General features: G+C 47.4%; 3 protein-coding genes and 1 long non-coding RNA gene across 4 annotated transcripts; all 4 read right to left on the reverse strand.

Moving 5' to 3' along the window:
- Positions 1-306: 306 nt before the first annotated feature.
- LOC127754780 (serine/threonine-protein kinase-like protein CCR4) lies at positions 307-3,953 on the reverse strand. Its single transcript, XM_052280358.1, has one exon. The coding sequence runs from the start codon at positions 3,681-3,683 to the stop codon at positions 1,017-1,019; it is 2,667 nt and encodes an 888-aa protein (XP_052136318.1). The 5' UTR covers positions 3,684-3,953; the 3' UTR covers positions 307-1,016.
- Positions 3,954-9,051: 5,098 nt separating this feature from the next.
- LOC127754781 (probable non-inhibitory serpin-Z9) lies at positions 9,052-11,673 on the reverse strand. Its single transcript, XM_052280360.1, has 2 exons — positions 11,119-11,673; positions 9,052-10,644 (listed from the first exon to the last, which is right to left on the reverse strand). Exons 1-2 carry the CDS (start codon positions 11,665-11,667, stop codon positions 9,874-9,876), a joined length of 1,320 nt encoding a protein of 439 aa, XP_052136320.1. The 5' UTR covers positions 11,668-11,673; the 3' UTR covers positions 9,052-9,873.
- Positions 11,674-15,867: 4,194 nt separating this feature from the next.
- Positions 15,868-16,257, reverse strand: LOC127754712 (uncharacterized). Its single transcript, XM_052280282.1, has one exon. The coding sequence runs from the start codon at positions 16,255-16,257 to the stop codon at positions 15,868-15,870; it is 390 nt and encodes a 129-aa protein (XP_052136242.1).
- Positions 16,258-18,319: 2,062 nt separating this feature from the next.
- Positions 18,320-22,748, reverse strand: LOC127755525 (uncharacterized). The gene is made up of 3 exons (XR_008013028.1): positions 22,171-22,748; positions 18,897-19,088; positions 18,320-18,794 (listed from the first exon to the last, which is right to left on the reverse strand). It is a non-coding gene; the product is annotated as an uncharacterized LOC127755525 (long non-coding RNA).
- Positions 22,749-24,344: the final 1,596 nt, after the last annotated feature.

Consider the following 24,344-nt stretch of genomic DNA (forward strand, 5'->3'; position numbering starts at 1 on the left):
ACTTAGCTTGGTAAGCATAAAAGGATGCCTTTGATGGCATGCATGCATCAGAAAGGAACAGCAGTTCATGTGATCAATGGAAAGTTAGCTGACGAGAAGCTTAACAACCTACCTTTACATGTCAAAGTAGCTAGACTGCCAGAATGAAATGGAGAAGCATTGGGAAGTGAGCAAGAAAGATGAGCACTACACAAAAAAAGTTCATCTCTTTTTTCCTTCTCCTTTTTGACCTCACAAATGTGTACAAAAAACAATACCAATCGTCGTCATAATTTAGCTGCAAGAGGGAAAAAAAAGTTTCGAGGATGCACTCGAGTGTTTCACATTAACTTTGCATTTGTGCCGGCAACTTACGCCTTAAAAATCTCATCTTTGCAGTGTCTGAACACATGAAGAAAACATCAATAAATACACTGTCGTCCCTAATCCTCACCTACTAACACTAAAATTGTGACTAATCTATACACACCAATAAAGAATCCTTATGACCAAAGAGAAAAAGAAAAACTTTTTTTGCGAAAAGATAGAACAAACACAGCACCAATTCGTGCACACTGCCAGGGAAAAAAAAAGAAAGAACAAAAAAGAAGAGAAATTTTCAGGAAAGAATGGGTTTTTTTTTTTTTTTTTTGCCCCCAATCGTGCCAGGCCTTTTTCGTTTCCATTCAACCGATTCATTCGGATGATTCGGTGCCATGTCGCTGTGAAGTTGTTAACGAGTCTGCAATCCCATCGTGATCATGGAGATGGAGAAGATTGATCTCACCAAGAAATCCCGCCATTAATTCGCAGCAGCAGCAGCAGCAGGAGCAGCAGAAGCATCGGAGATGTCGATGTCGCTTTTGGTTTCTTCTTCTTCTTCTCCTCCATTCCATGGATTCCCCATGGCGTTGCTTTCGCGAGGACCAGCTAGCTGCAGCACGCGACTCCAATGGCGACGACGCAATGCCGATAGGGACATCGCGTCAGCGATGGCATGGCGGCGACAATGGCGTCAATGGCGCGGGATTGGGTGGCTAGTCAGTGTCAGTGAGGTCAAACTGGTCTGTCCCGGAGCGGGAGAGGGCGCGGCGGCCGGCGCCGGTGACGGTGCCGGAGCGGGAGAGCGACGCGGCGGCGCAGGCGGCGAGGGCGCGCTCCAGGGCGTCGACGACCTCGGTCATGGACGGGCGGTCGCAGCCGACGGGGCCGACGCAGTCGGCGGCGAGGTAGCCGACGTAGGCGAGCGCGTCGGCCTCGTGCGGCGTCGGCGGCGGGAGGCGCGGGTCGAGCACCCGCGGCACCTCGTCGGCGAGGATGTGCGGCACGGCGAACTCCACCACGTTCTTGGGCGTCACGCTCTCGGCGTAGCGCTGCACGACGCGGCACCCGGACATGAGCTCCAGGAGCACCACCCCGAAGCTGTACACGTCGCTCTTGTCCGTCAGGTGCTGCATCCGGTAGTACTCCGGGTCCATGTACCCCACCGTGCCGCCCGTGTACAGCGGCCTCGAGCTGCTCCCCTCGCCGCCGCCGCCGCCGCCGCCGGCGGCGGCGGCGGCGGTGGCCGGATCTAGGATGGAGGAGAGGCCGAAGTCGGCGATCTTGGCCGTCCACGAGTCGTCGAGCAGGATGTTGGCCGACTTGATGTCGCGGTGGATGATGTTGGGCACGGCGTAGACGTGCATGTATTCGATGCCGCGCGCCGCGTCGAGCGCGATGGTGAGGCGGCCGCGCCACGCCGACACCGGCGGCGCCATGGGGCTCCGGCCGTGGAGCTGGTCGTGGAGGGTGCCGTTCGCCATGTACTCGTACACCAGCACGCGCTCGCCGGCGTCGGCGCAGCAGCCGAGGAGGCACACGATGTTCTTGTGGTTGGCGCGCGCCAGCGCGGTGAGCTCCGAGTTGAACGCCGTCTCCCTGTCGCGCCGCCGCGCCGGCCTCGCCGCCGAGCTCGACGACTTCGCCTGGTCCTCGGCGCGCTTGATCGCCACCTCCCGCCCGTCGGTCAGCGTGCCGCGGTACACCGACCCGAAGCTCCCCGACCCGATCCGCCGCTCGTCGGAGAACCCGTCCGTCGCCGCCTGGAGCGCCTCCAGGGCGAAATGCTCCACCACGCTGCCCGGCCCCTTGCTCGACCCATGCCGCGGCAGCATCAGCGACATCGCCGCCGCTTGGTCCGCCTGCCCGCCCCTGCCGCGCCGCCGCCGCCGGCGACACCACATGAGCAGCGCGAACTGCAATGCCACGAGCAGCACGAGGAACGCGCCCGCGGCGACGGCGACCCAGATGATCCTGCTCCGCTTGCTGCTGCTCTTGCCGGGGCCAGGGCCGAGCGACGACGCGTTGGGCGTGGCGACGTTGAGCTCGAACGCGCAGTCCACGCAGATGCAGCGGCCGGAGGCGCAGAGGTTGGCCGAGCCCGGCAGGACGCCGCACCTGCACGACGACATGGTCACGCACGGGCCCGGGAGGACGCGGTCGAACACCAGGCGGTTGGTGGCGTTGAACTCGTGCCCGCCCCAGCAGACGAGGGAGTAGTTCGCCATGAGGACGCCACAGAAGACGCTCCCGTGCGCCTGGACGTCGACGTACTGGAACCCCGCGAGGCTGTCCGGCGGCGGCGCCACGCCGTCGCCGAAGCAGCGGATGGTGCCGTTGGTGCGCAGCCCGCAGACGCCGTCGGCGCCCAATGCCAGCGCCGCGTACCCGGTGGTGGCCTCGTCCTCGCCGCCGCCCACCAGCGGCGCGCCGTGGCCCCAGCACGAGAGCGCGCCGGACGTGGACAGCGCGCACGCGCGGCGGCCGTGCGCGGCGACCACGTCGAAGCTCCCGCCCTCCGGCGCCGAGCTTACCGCCTCCGTGTCGTTGCCGAAGCACCGGATGGACGCCGGCCGCGCCGCCTGGATGGCGCACACGAACCAGTCGCCGACGGCGACGGAGACGAACCGGAGCCCGTCGGGGATCTTCAGCCCGCGCCACCGCCAGCAGTGGAGCTCGCCGCTGGAGAGCACGCCGCAGACACGGTACCCACCGGAGGACAGCGCCTGGATCGGCGGGCCGAGATACACCCTCTTCGACCTCCCGCCACCATCCTTCGTCCCGTTCGTCTCCGGCGTGTTCGTCCGGTTCTTGGACAGATCCCACCACCGCATCGCGACGTCGCCGGCGCGGAGCGCCGACGGGCCGACGGCGCAGAGGAAGTGGTCGCCGCCGGCAAGCGCGGAGAAGGGGTGCGACGACGGGTACGTCTCCTGCCGCTCGTGGTCGCCGCCGGCCTCCGTGCAATTGAGGTCCACGAGCAGCGGCGACGCCGCCGACGGCAGCAGCGCGCACACTATCGTCGTGGACTCCGCCTTGGCCATGGCGAAGGTGGACAAGGTGTTCGACGCCGCCGTCCGCAGGTGGAGCAGCACCGGCAGCAAGAACACGAGGAGGCGGGCACCACCATGGCCATGGCGGCGAGGCGGCGGCATCGGAGAGCGCAGCGGGAGGAGGCGAGGTGGGAGAAGAAGCAAGGGGGCAGGTGGGTGGACATGGACATGGCAAGGCACCACCACACAAGCTAGTGTGAGGAATTTGGTGAGGTCAGGTGGTGGTGATGATGGATTTGGTCTCCTACCCAGCTCCTTCACCTCACTTCTTCTACTACCACCACTGCATCTGCAGCTGCTCATTGCATTTTGCATCCACTCCACACTCATCTACTACTACTACTACTCAACTGAGCTTAATTAGCCTAATTAACCACTTGACAACCCCCACTAATTAGCCAGTGATTAGTGTGGCTAATTGACAACCAATGGTGTCAAAATGAGAATATTACTACATAAACATCAACCAAATGTTGCTGTCCTGCCTTTCTGCCAGGACAGGACTACACTGATCTCACTGTTAGAGCATGTGAGGATTATGAATTGTTGATTGCTTCTTGGAGGATGTCTCCTCTTTGGAAAACTACTTACCACCATCTAATTAATAATGGGTTGATTATACAGTGCAAAAGAAAAAAAAAAGTTCAGTTAGCCTTTTGATCTCTCTACATGTAGGAGGACATCAATTATGGATAGGTGAAAGTTACTTCTTACTAACCGGATTAGAAGAGAAGAAAAAAGAGAGTTTCTCAAAAAAATAAAATACAATGAAAGAAGAAAAGGGGGAGAGAGAAGGTAGTACTACTGAGGGTGAGTGATGAGCTGAAACTGATTAGCCCATGCCCACTCACTTAGGATAGGTCTTTGCTAAAGAATCTTCACCCATTTTTTATCCTTCATTTTTTTAAAATTATTTTAGGGTTATGATTTTGGATAACTAGATTGGAAAACAGCTCAAGCGCACCATATGACATATGTCAATGAGAAAGGTGAATTAATGATTACCAAAAAGTTTGTTTTTTTTAGTCATGGTAAAACTCATTTTCTTGAACCTCACTTTTCTGCTTACTCTGATAGTGAAAATTAGAAAGAGATAAATGATTGAGAAAAACGGCAATAGATGGAGGGTGACCATGTCCTGTTTTCCCAGTGACAGGAGTGAAAACATATAGTGCACACCACCACTTAGGAGCCTCCTTTAGATTGGAATAATTTTGAAGGAATTCTTATAAAATTAATGAGCCCTTTGATAAATTATTTCTCCTTGCTTGAAACAGTGTCCTACTGTTCAATTAATTAGTTATTGTGTTTTCTGCAACCCAAGTCTGAACCTGCAAATACTAGTTTTGAAATCAATGATATACTGGAAACAGCGAAGCATGGTGGTCATGGACCACTCAATCATACTGCAGCTTAACTGAAGATCACTTATAATTAGATACTAGGTACATGTGGAGTCTAAATACAAATTAGAGAGATCACACACAGGACTCGGTTTTTGTGTTGGTGACAGGTTCAGAGCTGGACTTGGACATGTTCAGTTGTTGGGGACTCTTGCAAGAAACGTACATTTCAGGCCAGCTCAATCGCTCTCCTCCTTCGTCCTGGGCAACGACCAACGACAGGTCGAACAACCTCCCCTTGTTAGTAACTGCAAAAAATGGAGAAAATTACTTTGTTAGAATAGAGTTTAAAAACCCTAATTAATCCAACAACGACATGTGTACCTTATGGAAGAGGCCGGGGATGTAAAACATTTCTATTGTATTAAAAAAAATTCGGCAATGAGGAGATGGAATCCAAGCCAAGCCACCCCTGGGTTTTTAATTAACTAGTATTAGTTATAAAATTAATGGATGTTGAGCACTGAGGAAAGAACATGGCTGGATTATTATATGTGTAACATGGAGTAGTGTATTAGTTGTACCATCTCCTAATCATGCAATGATCCAATATAACCCAACCGAAACAAATACAGTACAGTACTAACACTGCATCAAGAACAACTTGCTACCAACGCAGTGACATTGACCATGGACTTGTTGCTAGATAGACCTATGAGCAATGCGATATCATCGTTGCAGAATCGAGAATTTTGTCTATATGTAGTGCAAGTACATGAAATTTTTGAATTTTGTTCTTTAGTGTAAAGTACAAATTAACAATCGGAGCAATCTAATTGGCACGTGTTTGGAACACAGGAGTTTAAACGAGACCCTCAAGTAGTACATTTCAATTCCTGCAAATTCGCGAAGAATTATTCAAACACTATACACAGTCTCGGTCGTGTTCTTCGTTTCAAAAAAAATTTCACCCTCCAAAAAATTTTGGTGGTTCTACTACTTCCATGACTGCATCAAGAGAGCGAAAGCTTTGTTCTACATGTTTTGGTACTAGTTTGTTGTGTGTGACGGGTCAAATTGGCTATATGCCTATAGTGTTTTCAACTGTTGGGGTGTCTGATTCGACTTTGTTTCTTTCATGTACGAGAGAATATCAATTCTCACCAAGCTAAGATCTGAATCTGATATCAGCATGTCAATGCTGTCGTGGAAAAATTATCCATTAGAGAGGAAATAACGATAAGACTGGATGTGATACAAGTCATCTAATCATCGTTATGCCACCGGTTCTGCATTGGCTCTTGCTATTATAGACTCTACCAAGTTTACTACTTTTATCTTTTTTGGAAAAAAAAATACTATCTACATGTCTAGAGTTAATCCCTACTCCATTTTTTAAATATCAGTCTGATACCTGTTGCTCTTTCCAGCAATGATCTTGGACTGAGTCTATGTTATAATCTTGATGCTCTGATTTGCTTGTTTAAATTGATAGACCTTAATTCTTTTGTATTATCTGATTTAAGTAGATATATGTATTTTACAATTTACAATATTTTACCTTTTCAGAATAGTCTGGCGTGAAGTTTATTTTTCTGCAGGATGGAAAGGATTTTCTTTCAATACTTTGCTCTAAAATATAAACAAGACAAGTGTTCATATTGGATCAGGATGGAGAGCCCAAAACTGACATGACAACAGGTTTCAGTTACAGTATTGCAGTTAGACACTTCCCATATGAATACATTACAGTATTTGAACGGATATTCTTTTCCTTTGTCTATTCAATTCATGAATAGTCTGACGTGCTATCTGAAAATATGAATCTCCATGTGCACACCAGACCGGCCCATCACACCATGCTACATATACTGCTACGAGTAATCGAATTATTCTTATATGCACAATTTGGTAGCTTAACTATATGACAAAACCAATTATTTTGCTTCTAAGTACTCACACCAGAAGGTAGTGACACATCAAAATCAGAACAGATTGTCATTATGTTGACTTGTTAGTGTGAACAATCTGCAGAGACTAAATTTTGAGACAGTATGCTCATGCCATTAGTAGCTGATTACTAGTTGCCAAACTCCAGGTTGTACTCAAGAAAGCTGCCCATATGCTTATTTTTTTTGCAACCTTTTCTTGTGGAGAATTCTGAAAGCTCACGGCATTAATGTTTGTCTGAACCTGTTTCATTTTTTAGGTACAGAACATCAGCTGATTTAGAGGAATGACTTATTATACAGAGCAAAGCAGAATATAAGAGCATCTTTTCATTTTGTCTTCACCTTTTTGTTCAACTAATTTTGAGAGTTTCAGGTCTGCACAATTAGGCCATTATTTGCTAATTGCCCTCCTACAGTTAAGAAGCCAAGTAACACAAATGCCACCCCCAAAGTGCACTATCATCTTTGTAATCACTTTAGATCACATTACTATCCTACTCTACTGAAAAGCTTCAATAGATATATGACCACACTTAATGGCACTTCTCTTTTTTCAGAGGAATACCACTTTTGTTGATGAATGTGACTGCCCATGCATGCTGCTTGGAGCCACCATTTCATGAACCCCTCTAATATTATAGCTCATCCAATTAGAAGCTGAGTTTGTGCTCTTCCTATCTCGTACCAACAGTGTATCACTTTTCTAGAGACTAGAGGTCTGGATGTTTAGTAAGGTACTCTTTTCTCCTTGGGCAACTTGTGAGCTACTGCTTCTCTGTACTTGCTCTGCCAAGTTCTTCCCTTTGTTGTACTCTGAACTTGACTTTTGTGATGCATATCAGTAATTCAAGAAGAAAAATCAAGCTTAATTAGCTAGCTCCATCACATGATCTAATTAATGGATGGTGATCCTTCTCTTGCAAGGACTCATGTTGCAAGTTAACAATTTGGCTTTTTGAAGATGGTTAACAGTACAGATGAAAGAGAGAGCTACACACAGATCCTCGTAAGAGCAAGCCATAATACAAGTTTAAACATGAGAGCTACCCATAAATAATGGGTGTGGGTGCCAGGGATGTGCCTCTAGTCTAAACAGAGCTAACTCTAAACAGAGCTTGTGTTAGGAGACACACTCGTGAATATGCAAGTGTGGTGCGCGCGCTTATCTGTCCTACATGTAACCTGGAAAAAGGAACATGTTTAAACATGAGAGGCCCAACAAACATATCAACAAATTAGTTCTTTGGATCAATTTGTCAGAAACTAATACTCCTACACTAGGACCAGACTATGGGCAGTTGCACAGTAAGCATTGTCAGTCCATAACCCCATGTCCCCATATATGTTGTTTTGTCTGGTTGGTATGTAAGAGACCACAGAATCTGAATTGTTGGTTGGAGGTACAAATTCACCAAACTGGCCATACTTGCTTCCAACCATTGATAACGGGAAGTAATGCACACCATATATATCTTCTTCTCTACTAACGATCTTGCCCAAATTCATTACAATTTAATGAAGCTGTTGGCACACACATTTTGCATAATCTTTCTAGACTTCTACACATGTGTTCATTTATATTTTTCTGTTTGGAGTAACTTGCTGGATCTACTCCATCAGACACCGATGTAAGAAGATCAAATGTCACATTCCCGTGTAGCTTCCTGCATCTGACCTTTCTACAACACTTGCTTCAACAAGTGTAATGTTCTCACGGCTCCATCTGTCAATAGTACATGATGTAAATGTGTGCTAGTATACTCATTTGAAAACCCTTTTCAGGTTCCATCAACGAAGAAGACAAGGGTTAGTTTAAGAAAAAAAATGGATAGAATAACAAAATGGATTAAGAAGCACACTTCCTTTTTGTTTTAACAGAAAAAGAACTACTTTGGTGTCAAGTTTGTATCAACAAAAGGGACCAAAGGGAGTAGAAATAATAACAACTAAGTTAGTAAAAAAAAGGCAATCAGTTTTCTGAACATTGATGCCATCCTTTTCTAATGCCGAAAGGCGACCAACCCTGATTACATATCCACATTGCCACGCCACACACATGATGAGATGAACAAAGACAAAATACAAATCCAGCAGATAGGTACATAACAAGTTAGCACAGCTGCACTGGTATATATTTGCCATACAAGAAAAAAAGAATATGAGTACCAACAGTATGAGATGGTTGAGTCAGAATGAATTTGTCAGTGGAGTGTTGCAATCCATGAAACTCAATAAGCAACCTTTTCCTTATACATCACGCGTAGGAGGGCTCAATAACTGTTTTGCTTTTGTCAGTTTTACTCTCAGTCCACATCATTCTACGGGCAATTCACATTCAAGAATTTTTTTAAAAAAATCATTTCAAGTCCCCCCCCCCCCCCCCCCTTTTTTTTTTTTTTGCCAAAAGGGTTACAGATGTTTCTGATCTCAATTAGAATTAAAACACTTCTGTCCTCTAACCCTTGGAAAATCTTCTCTTTTGATGAATGTGAGGGGGCTAATGTTGCAGCCTTGCAGGCACATATAAATATAATTCCACACGTGCTTCATGACCTCAGAAAAGATCAAACAAACCTGGTGATAATAAAGAAATGCCACAAAACGAGAATATATTCTAGAACATAAATGCCCGATTTTTCATCTCAATATACTTTTATATGAATTATTGAAGGCTCTATACAAGCCGCAAGATTATCAAGTTGTTACGAGTAGGAAGAAGCAAATAAATATGAATCGGCTTTATGAATGTGATAGTGAAACAATTCCATGGAAAATATCTTCAAGGAAAGGTTGTTACAAGAATAATATAAGGTTTGAAGGGCAAACTACACATAATGATATAGATCCAGTACCAAACAACGATGCAGATATATAATTTAGAAAAATGTAGAAGCATATATGTCAATGCAATCTAGAAGAATAACAAATGAACATATTTGGAGACCAATGTGCTTTTAATTGGACAAATGCATAGAGGTTTTCATAAGAAATGTAGTTTATATTGACGAGGAGACTTCATATCTTTTCCTTTATATCGTTCAGCATCGCAAAAGAGAGAAGAAAGCATTCAAATGGCATACTTTTTTATAAAATTTTTGCCAGTGTGTTACAAAAAGTGAGAAAAATAAATACTCATGTACCAAAACTTCTGCCAGGCAGACTAGCAATGATAGAGATACTCCAATACATTAGTGCAAACAGGTGATAAAAGACTACAACCTGATGCTATGTCCGTGATGAAGGGTCAAGCACATGCCCCATGAATATTACTGTTCCAGAGACCTCCTCCCTAATCATGAAGAAGAACGGATGGTCGGCCTTGAAGTGTTGTGCTGGCAAAGGCTTGCCCAAGCCCATTGATACTGAAGTTTCTTCAATTCCTTTTTGATCAACCTCCAAAACCGATTTATGAAGTACATCAGACAGAAACAGAGGACCACTTGAGTCATCTTCCTTGATCATGTCAGAGAATTCAGCTTCCCGGAGGAAAGGTAGTTCAAGCCCCATATCTTTCAGAAAATCCTTTACATCGATCTGGAAAGATATTTTAAAGTTGGGCACCGAGATACCCACATGGCATTTCTCTGTTGGTAAATGTTGTTCTAAGAACATTGGTTCAGAGAAAATCTTCTGGGTTAATTCAAACAAGCCATCATGATCATCAGGGAGGAAAATGTACATGGAAAACTTCCTTTCATTCTTTCCTTGCTTGTAAGGAAGCTTAATAACTTTAAAGTTATCATGGACGGCAAAAAGACGTGTTCTGTCATATTCCACAAATGGGACTTCGACAGATGTTCCATCCAGGCAGTAGAACTTTTGTTCAGTAGTCCTCCGCAAATCATCTCTATCCAGCCATCTGCCCCTAAAGTACAGTGCACTCCCAAGAACAAGTCCTGTATTCTGGTCAATTGTTCCAGCAGGAAGAAGTGTTGTAACAGTACCTTTTGTGGAATCTTTGACCCACGAATTAATTTGATCAGGAGCATCTTCCGGCTTCAAAGATCAATAGAACAGAAATTGGTTAAATTTCAGCATTGGGAAATGGGAAGCCCAAAACATGTTAACAATAAGATGCATCACAAGGTCGCAGTTCACTCTTCACAAAGAAAAACAGCAATCAAAAAATAATCAGGAAAGGCACTTTCTTGGGTAGAATAACTGTAACAACTAAGCAGAATAATACTATTGCTTTCGAAACATAGCGCCAGTCATTGAGATTTCTTTGCCATTTCCAACAGAACCAAAACATTTTTAATATAACAGATTGCAACGAGGCTGTTATAGTGAGATACAACAATGTTCATCAAACCAGTTAAACACACTTAAGGCAAAATACCTCAAGTCAACAAACAAATTGAGATATTTTGTGATACTAACCTTAGGCACAGGAATATTACCGAGCACATGATGGGCATAACATTATTACTCTGCAGTATTAGCTGAAAGAGGGCATTCGATCAGACATACCTTGTTCTTGAAATCGGCCTTCTTCGCCGCAGAGCCGTACACATTACCGGCGAGTCCCACGAACTCCGGCGAGAGACTCCTCGATGCGTCGGCCCAGACGCCGCCCGCGAACGCCAGCCGCGGGCCGCCGGAGGTAGACCGGTCCCTGAGGACGCGCTTCACGACGCGGGACGCCACGTTGGCCGCGTCGGCGGCGCCGCCCCGGCCGCCGCCGCCGCAGCCGAGCGCCTGGAGCACCTGCCTCCGCGTGGCGCCCCGCGCGCCGCCCGCGGCGAGCGCCAGGGAGACGTGGACGGCGGGGGCGGACACGGCCGCGTTCCCGGTCCCCGCGGCGGCGAGGACGCGCCCCGCGAGCGGCAGGCAGAAGGCGCGCTGCGCCGCGGCCAGCGCCTCCCCCCACGGTCGCGTCGGCATCGGCGGAGGTGGCATCGCCTCCGCCGGTGCTTCGGGCATCGGCGCGGGGGCCGAGGAGAGCCGCCGGTGGTTGGCATCACCGGCGGGGAAGGGTGGACGGCGGAGGGCTCGCCGGAGGTAGGAGGAGACCTGCATTTTTTTCTCTTTTTCTCCTCTTCGGTTGCCTAGGGTTTGGGAGGTTTTAGTTTGCGTCTGATGATTTGGGCCGAAAATACGTTTTGGGCCGGAGTGGTAGCCCACTCGTCCGGCCCATAATGTTGTGGGCCGGAACGGGGATTATGGCCCATACTTGCTTGGGGCCCACATGAAGCCCATTATTCGGTAGGCCGGATGGTAATTGAGGGAGCCATGGACGATGCTTCACACCGATGGTTATTATTAGATTACATTACTGAAAAACTACTGAACGGTTTTCCGTGGCGACGGAATAGTAGTACTGCCTTATCTCCTTCTCTTCCCCTCCACTCGCTCTCTCTGTCTCTTCCCCTTCACTCGCTCTCTCTCTCTCTGACTACCACCCATGAGCACGAAGGCGATGACGACGACGACGATGGCGGCGACGGCGACGACGACGACGGTGCCATCACCACCAGCCCCCGTGGAAGACCTAGACAATAGCCGACGGGGCTCCCGACCGCCACGGGCAACGGCCGCCATCGAGAAGCCTCCCCCTCAAGCTCCTCAAGCCGCTCCTCCTCTTCGTTGTTCTTGCCGCTGGCTTCTTCGCCGCTACCGCCCTCCTCCTCGGCGGCCCTGGCGCCTCCTACGGCCGGGGAGCAGTGGACATGCCATCGGGGGAGAGTGCTTTGGCACAACATGAGCAATGAGAAGCTGCTCTAGGTGGCATCAATGGAGCCACGGGTTTGGCGGTTTGGAGCGAGGCACGACAATGAGCGACGGAATGGCACAAGGTAGACACCAGATCTGTCACTTCCTCTTCCTCTTCCTCCGTCGCCGCCCCGCTGCTCGACCTCCCCGACCCGCGACTCCTCCTCCTCCTCTCTCTTGGGGTATCACACTGATACCCAGGTACCAAGGTCTGATACCCAGGTACCAAGGCCTGATACCTAGGTACCAGCTCGATACCTAGGGTACCAGGTGGCCTGATACCTAGGTACCAAAGTCTGATACATAGGTACCAGCTCGATACCCAGGGTATCAGGTATCAGTCGATACCAGGGGTACCAGGTACCAGCCGATACCAATGTACTAGGTACCACCTCGGTACCTTACCTAAGGTACCAGGAGGATTTGGCGGTGAGGTAGCTGCTACTCTGGGTGCTCAGGAGCGACGACGCCGGTAAGGTATCGCGCGTGAGGTAGCTGCTACTCTAGGTACTCAGGGGCGACGACGTCGGCGAGGTATCGCCCGAGTGCGCGATACCGAGGAGGATTTTGGCAGTGAGGTAGCTGCTGCTTCGGTGATGACGGCGACGAGGTAAGGTAGCCACTGCTCCGGTGACGATACCGCGAGCAGGCGGTGGCTAGGTATCGAGACAAATCATGTATTCTGCGGTGTTCTCCTTTATGTTGTCGGTGTTTTTTTTAATTATCCCGTGAGTGCACTATTTCCACGGTATCTCGTGGGTAGCAGCCCTCTTATATTATGACCTAATTAAGTCTACTACTTTTGGTGTTACGTGCAAGACTGCAAGCCAATGCATACAGTAAATACATACAGTAGTAGTAGGCTAGTAGCGAGTTGTGTCTTGAGGACGATTGGTCTACGAGAAAAAGAGAATGACTGCCGTCTACAGATCGACAAAGCGATATTTATTTTTTATTAGTTGTTAAAATGTTTCAACTCACTTGTGTTTTAGAGAGATATAAACATGTCCGCTAGACATTCCCACCTAGCTATTCTTTATATATATCAACCGTCCCCACTATGATTCCCGGAAATGATTACGCATCGGGCGCTTGATTGGGGTGGGAAAACTCGGGCGCTCACGTTAACATGACATCAGCAAGCATGCATGCATACGAAATTATTTTAAACTATTTTTCTCTTAAATATTTATCCAAATCATGATCCGATTGTACAATTAAATTCGTTGCAATTAAATCTTTAAAACAAGACCACACATGGATATATTCCGATGAAAAAAAATTAGCTTATTATTGGATTACTTTTAAATATTGCACGCTGTTCCACCAAGTAGGTTGTAATTGTTTCAGTAAGTAGATTGAAAATGTTTCAATCGTTTAAATCGGACGTTGTTTCACCTTATATAAAAAAATGTTTCAAGTCACTACAATATTTGATCCATACACAGTGAAACATTATAAGTGGGTGAAACATTTTTGCTGGAACAGAAAATGAAACAAATTCCCTTAATAGGGGGCTTCCATAATACATAGGTGATTTGTTACAAAAGATTGTTTCAATTCACTGCAACATTACATCTATATATAGTGAAACATTGTGAGTATACTAGGTGAAACATTTTCGGTGTAAAAAAAATGAAACAAATTCCCTTAATAGAGGGTTTACAAAATATGTGGGTGATTTATTGCAATGGAGTATGTGGTGGAGACACGTGGCAGGTGGGGGCAACGATACGTGGTGGGGCCCGGGGGGTAGCGCGCGTCGTGGGTCTCCCCCCACCCCCACACACACCAGCGACCGAATATGAGGATTCCCGATTATTCCCCCTTATTTTTTTCCCATCCTATTCTTCTGGATACACTGGTGGAGAAACCATCTTTACTCGGTCGGCCAAAATCCACAATAGTCCCGGTTGCAATAAAAACCAAGATTAAAGATTATCTTTAGTCCCGGTTCAAAAGTTTAGAGCTGCTTTTCCAACCGGGACTAAAGATCTATTTTTAGTCCCGGTTGGTAATACCAACCGGAACAAAAGATCGTGGCGGAGAGTACGAGGCATTTGCCATCTGCGAGATCGAGGAGGAGGAGGAGACGGGCAGCCTTATCTCTTCACCTCTTCCTCCACTCACCTTATCTCTTCATCCCATCTCTTCCTCTTCCTCCTCCTCTCCTCTAACTCCTCTCCTTCCCTCCCCCGTCATCCCTTCCTCTTCCTCCTCTCTAACTTCTCTCCTCTAACTCCTCTCCTTCCCTCCCCATCATCCCACTGATAGATCGGGCGGCCGGCGGCCTCGCGGCGGCGCGCCGGTGGGCGGAGGCCCGGGCGGCGGCCTCGCAGCGGCGGGCGGCAGTGGCTGCGGCAGCCTGTGTTTTTTTTCTTTTTTTTTAAGAATTTGTGATTCGGATATGTGTATTTGATTTGTGTGTGATGTCCGTGAATATGTGATGTATTTGTGATGAATTTTGCAGAAGTTGTGATGTAATTTTGTTTTAATATTTTGTGATCTATTTGAATATGGCCGATTTGGGGATTTGAGGATTTGGGGATAATTCATTTGGGATTTTAGGATGGGGATGGAGTGAAATCAATATATTAAAAACATATTGAAGAAAAGAATATAATAATAAAGCAATCGGATCTAGCTAGGCTAGCTCTATCTTTAGTCCCAACACCAACCGGGACTAAAAAGGCTCTATCTTTAGTCCCGGTTGGTAACACCAACCGGGACTAAAGATGGATTTTTACTCCCGGTTTTTTCACCCGGGACTAAAGATAGTGATTTTTAGTCCCGGATTGGTAGTCCTGGTTTGAAAACCGGGACTAAGGGGGGTTACGAACCGGGAGTAAAGCCCCTTTCTCCACCAGTGATATGAAGACAATCGGCAACGAGCATCCATGTGAGTGGCAACGGGCATGATAGCTGAGATCGCCATTGCAGGGTGGCAAAGACGGTGAAGATGGATTGACAGTGGGTTGAGTAGCTAGTAGACATCTCCTCCTCTAGATCCAGCTCGGATCATAGTTGCGAAGCCAGCATTAGCATTTGAACATGATTTATATATTTTGGGACTCTATTTTATCTTAAGAATTCTATCTCTAAAATCGTATTTTATCTTTATAATTTATATATTTAATCCTCATCTCCAACCAACGTATCTGTATTTCTAACGATCTGAACTAAACATTGCACTGGTGGCTAGTTCACCATGCGTATGTGCGCCTACGACGGTGCGGCCAGTATGGGTTCATCGGAGAGCATCCGTCGGCCAATCTCGTAGGACATGTACACGTCGATACAGGTGTAGTTGACCTGCTCCCATGTCAGCGTCGGTTCACCCCATCTGCTCATCGTTATGTCTTTCGCCTTCTCCATGCGGGTGCCCATCACTATGAGCGCCAGGCTCTTCAGCCCCGCCCTCGCAAGCTCTGGCCGGCTGAGCACGGCCACCGCGGCGTCTCTCAGATCCACCGTGCAGGCGACCCTCAGGTTGCACTCGTTGGCCAGTCACCGCACACCGCCGTCGACCCCAACGCCGACGAAACGGACACCTGCGTCGGCGAGGAACTCCGCGAGCTCGCGTGGAACCTCGTTGCTAGCTTGGTAGAGTTGGAAGACAAGGCACCGATGGTTGAGAAAGAGCTGGAGCACAGCAACCTTGTAACATTTTTTGTCGTCGGGCTCATGGTCCTCGCGCCACTCCGTGTCGATACCGACTATGAGCACCCCCCCCCCCTCGTGATGCTCGTGGGCTATCTTGTTGACGAACTGGGCGGTGAGGTAATGCGACGACGTGATGGTGGCGCGGATCGCAACGGCGTCGCCATCCATGAAGACGTCGAGCATGTTCTCGGGAGGAGGACGAGGAGTTGGGGGAGTGTAGTACCTACCTGCCATTGGTGTAGAGGATGATTTTGGACTTACTCGACAAATTTGGAATTGCACTGAGAAAAGAAGGCCCTTCTCTATCCTTTTATAGCGGGCATACCGCAAGTAGAAACCGAACTGGACAAACCTGCCTTCTTGGAATCCTAGTCGGACTTTTCGGAATTTGGAGGAGCCTACAGTTTGAGGTGTTAGGCCCATCTCTTGGGGACAGCCGAGTTGTGCACTTGGGATCACACTACGCCTGGGAATCCCAGCCCAATCCGCAATGTTTTCCTCTAGGATTAAGTCCACTTTCCATCCCTCATATAAAGTAGAGTAGTGAAAGAAATCAGCTTTCTCGATCTGTTATTAGGCCACGTCATCCGAAAATACTGGACCGCCCGATATAGCCATTTGGTAAACTAGTTGGGTGCCCGTGCTTTGCACCGTGAAAAAATTACACCAACTTAAACCTCAACTCATCACATGTATGTACAATATACGATGAAGGCTACAAACGTTCATCTACATACAAATAGCTACAAGTGATCATTGTACTATTACAAACAGAATAGGTTAGATTTTACTCCCATCTAACAATGAGAAAACAAAAAATATAATTCAATACTCATAAGACATAGCCAATTTCAGTTTTTAGTTCTTACCGCTAGCCATATTTAAATTTGTTCAAACCAATAGGAAACTGAGATGATCAACAGTAGTTAGTTCTTACCGCTAGGCATAGTTAAATTTTTAGGACACTGTTTGCGCTGCCGAGGGCGGCCAACAGGCACGGGTTCGAGGCGTGCTTCCAGGCGTCTGCAGGCGGCGGCGTCAGCGGCAGCTTCCCGGCGATGGTGCTGCACTTCGACGGCGGCGCCGACCGACATGGCCTTGCCGACGGCGAACTACATCCTGGAGGTGGGCGCGCGACGCGACGGCGTGTCGTGCTGGGGCGTGCAGAGGTCGCCGGCGGCGGGAACGTCCATCATCGGCAACATCATATCATGCAGATGAACTAATTCCATATACGGTACGACGTCGACAGGTCGATGCTGTCGTTCCTGCCGGCCAACTGCAGTATCGTCTGACCCTACAGGCCTACTATACATACGATACGACAAATTAATAGTGAACCATATACGACTGTAATATATAAAAATGGAAGTTGGGGATTTCAGACTTCCAAAGAGTAACGATCGACGATTTAGTACGCTTGTGTCTGTATGACATATGCATGCATGTAGGATGAACCAACATGTTATAGTTATTGGGATTGATAAATCCGATTATCTCTAAACAAAATGAATTTACTGCTCCTATCTATTTTTCCTATCTATCTATCCTCCATTATATACTTAAAAAGTTCATTAAACTTTATATAATCACTCTCAAAAAAATCACATAAGAGTCCTACAAACGCTCTCAAGCCGCTAACATGATACTCTAATGAACTATAGAAAATCCTAGAAATTCTCGGTAGTGCTATTCCGAGCGCTAGAGTGCGGATTATTGTTCCGAGCACCGCACATGCATCGCGTCCAGACTCCCAGAGTCCGTAAAAACTGGTGTTCGGTTACCCACGTTCGATCTGGTACATTAGTTCTATTTCAATTCGGGGTAAATTAATTACAGATCCGTAAAATTGGTGGTCGGTTGGAAATAATCATTGTAATTGGTTTATCTCTGTTTCCAATCGAGATAGTTACATTATGGTGTGCAACAAACTGAGATCAAATCTTGTAGTAATCCGATGTAAATGAAAATTGATGGTGCATGTGCATGTAGTAATTGGATTAACGACAACCATGCTTGGTGAAATCTTGTAGAAATCGAGTTACTGTCGACATAAATGAAAATTGATGGAGCATGTGCTTGTAATAGTTGGATTATGAACAACATTGGTTGATCAAATCTTGTAGTATTCGTATTACTGTCGATGTAAATAAAAATTGATGGTGCATTAACTTGTAGTAACTGCATTATTACCAGCCTTGGTTGATGATTTCTTATAGTGAGTGCATCAAGCAAGAAAAAAAAGGAAAAATAAATAAGGAGGGAGTTACTGGGGCCTAATTAGTTTACCCAAAATAATACGTGAATAATTTTTTTACTTATACATTGAATCACTCCATCCTAAATCACGGGACAAAAAATAAAGATTTTACATGCACATCATAGTAAAAGCACCAGAATAAAAATTTTACACACAAACACAGCAATACACGCCATCGCTAGTTCCTCGTGATGGCTGAATGGAGTTTCTGTTCTGCTAGAGAGAGCAAGAAGATAAAGCGGCGGAGATGCATGTTGGAGCCGAGGCAGCACCAAGTCTGGCCGCTGTGACCTCGGTAGGACCCGAATCCGGCGACGGAGCCAAAGATGGAGGTCGCCGTTGCTGTTGTCATCGCCTCACTGTCATAAACTAGGCAACGACAGAGGTGATGAAACAAATCATAGTTTCTTGCCGATGTTACCAAATTGATTGACCATCATAAACAAGATCACCGTCATGCAAGGGAGAATAGAGCACGCCAAGATGAGTGCTCAACCCAATCGAAGTCAGACTATATAGAATCAAGAAGGATAAAGAATTTAATTAATCATAGATTGTATACAATTCTTGCAAGAAATCAAGAATATCATTAGGAATTGCTGAGAGAACTCACCGTCCCCACGACGTCCATCTCATTCGCCATGGGTCAGATGTCTCTTCAGCATCGATCTGAAGCAGATGCTGCGGCAGCGAGGCCTAAAGCAGTGCCTTCGTCTCAAGCGCCGCCGGCCACCGCTCGCCGGCCACCGCCATCAACCGCCACGGTGTCGTCGTCCTCCTCCATGGTGCGTCGCCGATTTATGGGCTGGATGGTGGATCGATTCAGATCCGGAAAAAAAAAAGGAAAAAATGAAGTGGTGGCGAGAGTGGTTAGTTGGGTACGGAAAAAATAGAATATATACCAGAAGTAGTAGAGAAGTTGTTTTTATGATTTACTCCGATAATGGTGGGAGCATGATGCGGGACGTGGGGTAGGATCAAAAGGGAAGTTGTTTTTATTGTCGAAGTAAATCGTTTACTCCGATAACGGTAGGATAACGGGACGTGGGGTGGGATCGTAACCAAAAAAGTTGTTTTTATCGAAATAAATCGTTTACTCCGATAACGGTGGGAGCGCTTCCAGCCAGTACGTGCATGGCTCGATGGGTGCATGCAAAATCAGCCCATTTCCTAATTTTGTGATTTTCATTTCTTTCCATATGCTCTGATTCTTCCAATTGGTGGAGATTATACTCAATATAATTCCTTCCTTGTCATGCCATGGTAATATTTTCTTTCCAATCCTCTGTGACGCGGAGAGATGATTTCCTTGTATACATACAAGCTACACATGTCAGCGAATTCTCCGATGGAGCAGATCTTGCCTCCTAAATTCCTTTGTTTCCTATGCAAGCACGCCAAGAAATCAGCTGCTGCCAAACAACGTGATTATTGCCCTCTAATGACAATGCTACAGTGGCATGCTTTCCAACAAATAATTGATCGTTGATTTTTTTCTTTCATTAGTGATATCACTTAGAGCTATACTGCCATTATTCAACGATATGGTCTATATACATACATATTATTCTATCTTGGCTGTTACACCATTTAAAAAAATGTATGTGTCAGTATATACACGTCTGTACACTAGGCAATAGAGCAGATGTTGGCGCGTGTCACGTAATATTCATATATGTATATATACGCTCAGGTATGCCAGGTTGTACCATTACTGAAAATTAATCACTAATTTTATTATTAGACTGTCATTCCCGGGATTAATTTTTTTTACGCACCCCATTTCTTATAAAATAAAAAAGGGGTGTACAAAATATCATCGAACAAAATTCTTTACCAGTTTGTGCACGAGGACATGCATGGAAGAGTATGAGGACATGCATGGAAGAGTATATAGAGCGCTATAGTGCGCCTAATAAGATAGAGGGCATATAGTGCGCCTCATGTTCTAGTACTGTATATAGTAGAGATACATGCACAGCAGAAGAACATAAAGTAGATAGAACATTAGGAACCAGAAAAAAAAACTTTAGCGCCTCGACGACAACAGCTAAAATGACGGTCTCATCGGGAGACAATCCTCCATCGTCGCCGCGGCCATTCTAGCTGTTGTCATCGAGGCGCTAAAGTTTTTTTTTTTCTGTTCCTAGAAAAAAACTTTAGCGCCTCAGCTAGAATGGCGGCCTCATCAGGGGACAATCCTCCGTCGCCGCGGACATTCTAGCTGTTGTCGTCGAGGCGCTAAAGTTAAAGCTAGAATGGCGGCCTAATCGGGGGACAATCCTCCGTCGCCGCGGCCATTCTAGCTGTTGTCGTCAAGGCGCTAAAGTTTTTTTTTCTGGGTCCTAGAAAAAAAACTTTAGCGCCTCGACGACAACAGCTAGAATGGCGGCCTCATCGGGGGACAATCCTCCGTCGCCGCGGCCATTCTAGCTATTGTCGTCAAGGCGTTAAAGTTTTTTTTTCTAGGTCCTAGAAAAAAACTTTAGCGCCTTGTCGACAACAGCTAGAATGGCGGTCTCATCAGGGGACAATCGCGGCCATTCTAGCTGTTGTCGTCTAGGCGCTAAAGTTTTTTTTCTGGGTCCTACGGCCTCATCAGGGGACAATCCTCCGTCGCCGCGGCCATTCTAGCTGTTGTCGTCAAGGTGCTAAAGTTTTTTTATTCTGGGTCCTAGAAAAAAACTTTAGCACCTCGACGACAACAGCTAGAATGGCGGCCTCGTCGGGGGACAATCCTCCGTCGCCACGGCCATTCTAGCTGTTGTCGTCAAGGCGCTAAAGTTTTTTTTTTCTGGGTCCTAGAAAAAAACTTTAGCGTCTCGACGACAACAGCTAGAATGATGGCCTCATCGGAGGACAATCCTCCGTCGCCACGGCCATTCTAGCTGTTGCCGCCAAGGCACTAAAGTTTTTTTTCTGGGCCCTAGAAAAAAAACTTTAGCGCCTCGACGATAACAGCTAGAATGGTGGCCTCATTGGGGGACAATCCTCCGTCGCCGCGGCCATTCTAGCTGTTGTCGTCTAGGCGCTAAAGTTTTTTTCTAGGACAAACTTTAGCGCCTCGACGACAACAGCTAGAATGGCGGCCTCATCGGGGGACAATCCTCCGTCGCAGCGGCCATTCTAGCTGTTGTCGTCAAGGCGCTAAAGTTTTTTTTCTGGGTCCTAGAAAAAAAACTTTAGCACCTCGACGACAATAGCTAGAATGGCGGCCTCATCGGGGGACAATCCTCCATCGCCGCGGCCATTCTAGCTGTTGTCATCGAACAAAGTTCTTTGCCAGTTTGTGCACGAGGACATGCATGGAAGAGTATGTTCAGTAGAGATACAACGGTAAAGTTCAATTACTGCTATGTTCTAGTACTATATGTAGTAGAGATACATGCACAACAACAAAAAGATATAAAGACATAAAGGAGAAAAACACTAGGACCCAGGAAAAAAACTTTAGCGCTAAAGTTTTTTTTCTAGGTCCTAGTGTTCTTTCTCCTTTATATCTTTTTGCTGTGCGTGTATCTCTACTACATACAGTAGTAGAACATGAGGCGCTCTATGTGTGCTCTATCATATTAGCAGTAAATTAATATATTACTCACTCCCTTTTAAAATGTTTAACACCGTTGACTTTTTAGTACGTGTTTGTCCATTCGTCTTATTCAAAAAAATTTAAGTAATTATTTATTCTTTTCATATCATTTGATTTATTTTTAAATATACTTTCATGCACACATATAGTTTTACATATTTCACAAAATTTTTTAAATAAGACGAACAGTTAAACATGTGCTAAAAAGTCAACGGTGTCAAACATTTTGAAACGGAGGGAGTATTATTATTACTATGCAGTATCAGCTGAAAGAGGGCATTCGATCAGATATAAATACCCTGTTCTTGAAATCGGCCTTCTCCGCCGCAGAGCCGTACATATAGCCGGCGAGTCCCATGAACTCCGGCGAAAGACTCCTCGATGCGTCGGCCCAGAAGCCGCTCGCAAACTCCAGCCGCAGGCCACTGGAGTTGGACCGGTTCTTGAGGGCGTGCTTCACGAAGCGGGACGCCACGCTGGCCGCGTCGCCGCCGCCAGCTGCCTCCGCGTGGCGCCCCGCGGCGGCGAGCGCCAGGGAGACGTGGACGGCGGGGGCGGACACGGCCGTGTTCCCGGCCGGTCCCCGCGGCGGCGAGGAGGACGCTCCCCGCGAGCGGAAGGCAGAAGGCGCGCCACGCCACGGCCAGCGCCACCCCCAACGGCCGCGGAGGTGACATCGCCTCCTCCGGTGCTTCGGGCTTCGGCGCGGGGGCCGAGGAGAGCTGCCGGTGGGAGGAGGGCTCGCCGGAAGTAGGAGGAGGAGACCTGCATTTTTTTTCCCCTTATTTTCTCCTCATCGGTTGCCTAGGGTTTGGGAGATTACATGGCTTTTATAGCCCAGCAAACAAACTTGGGCCGCATGGCCCACATCGTTCGCGCACGCAACGCAGCACGCGATCCACTTAATTCGGCAGCCACTGTTGAGTTCTTTATTTCAGCTGTGGCCCCAACGTGTTCCTGGTGATTACAGTTGCAACGGTTGAAGGAATAAGTCTGCGTTTGTTAGCCGATGCGAATGAAGTGGTGATCGAGTCAGAAGAAGACCACGTCGGTAGCGTTCGTGTGTGTAAGTTTAGCACGGGTGCGTGAGTCGTCGAATTCAGAGAAAATCGTGGGATGGCACGATTTGAGCCTCCGATTCTTTCTTTTGTGTGGAGTATAAGTAGGAGTTTTTGTACTGTTATTCGAGATGTATGCCACTCTGTTCAGTGAATGAAAACCACAGGAAATTAGCCCCACAAATTTCCTTTCTGATATTGTTCTCTGAAACTTCTTAATTTCCTCTGTTCTTGTTCTGCTCTGCATTGCTCTGAATCTCGTCTGTTGCCGTGCCGGATTGCTGCAGTACGCATGCAAGGTGTTTGATCGGTGGATTATCGCTAACAGCCACTAGCACGAAGCTAACTGCCACACAACGGATGCAACATACGCATATATTGACTAGCTCTAACTAATCAGCTATCTAAGCTATGCATGCACAATTTGATAGACTCAACGAGAAGTCCCGCACAGCTTCAAGATCTTGTGCAGCTGCTCGATCTGCGTCGATCAGCAATGGCGAATCAGATCGATGCCGATCCATTTCATCCATGCATAGACGATATATAGATGGAGAGTTGAGGTTATAATATTTATTTATTTATTTACCTCAGTTTGGCCGGGCAAGATGGGCTTGCCGGCGAGAAGCTTGGCGAGGATGCAGCCGGTGCTCCAGAGGTCGACGGCGATTGCGTCAGACGGCACCGGCGAGTGGTGGATCTCGGTGGGCTTCGACGTGCGGGGCGAAGGCTTGCCGCCGCCGTCGGCGTCGGAGGTAGAGGACGTGGACGGGGCTCCGGAAACTTCGCCACCTTCGGAAGGAGGAAGCGGCGGCGGGGACTCGTCGCCGGCGATCTCCGCCAAAACCGCCATCCTTTCTCAGGTGAACGGCATTTTGAGGGATCGGTGACAAAGCAGCGGAGGAGCGGTGCGTGCAGCCGGGAGGTTGCGACGGTGGCGGCGGGGACTGGGACGACGATGACAACGGCGGTGGCAACGGCTGTGAGGCGGCGCCGCAGCGCGAGGGGAACCGCCCGAAGACAAAGCGATGAGGAAGAAGAGGGAGAGATGGGAGAGGGAATGACATGTGGGGCCCACCATATTTATTTTTTAGCTAACATGTGGGCCCATGTGGGCCTCACCATTCTTAAATTACTTTTTTGTGTGTAGCTGACATGTAGGCCCATGGTTTTTAATATTTTTACAAGATATAATTGCCACGTAAGCGCCACGTGCGACACAGATCTAGTCAAAACAACCACGTAGGTGCACATCAGCCAAAACCGCCTTACAAACCGCCGAGATACCTCGTTTGCAACGATTTTAATGGTTGTATCTGGTTTTAGGGTTTAAAGATGAAAATCGGATTCGGTGTAAATTTAAGGGACCTCAGATGAACTTATTCCTTTAGTTTGCGTCTGATGAGGAATAAGT

Source organism: Oryza glaberrima, chromosome 11 (genome assembly GCF_000147395.1).
Source record: "Oryza glaberrima chromosome 11, OglaRS2, whole genome shotgun sequence".
Lineage (NCBI taxonomy): Eukaryota > Viridiplantae > Streptophyta > Magnoliopsida > Poales > Poaceae > Oryza > Oryza glaberrima.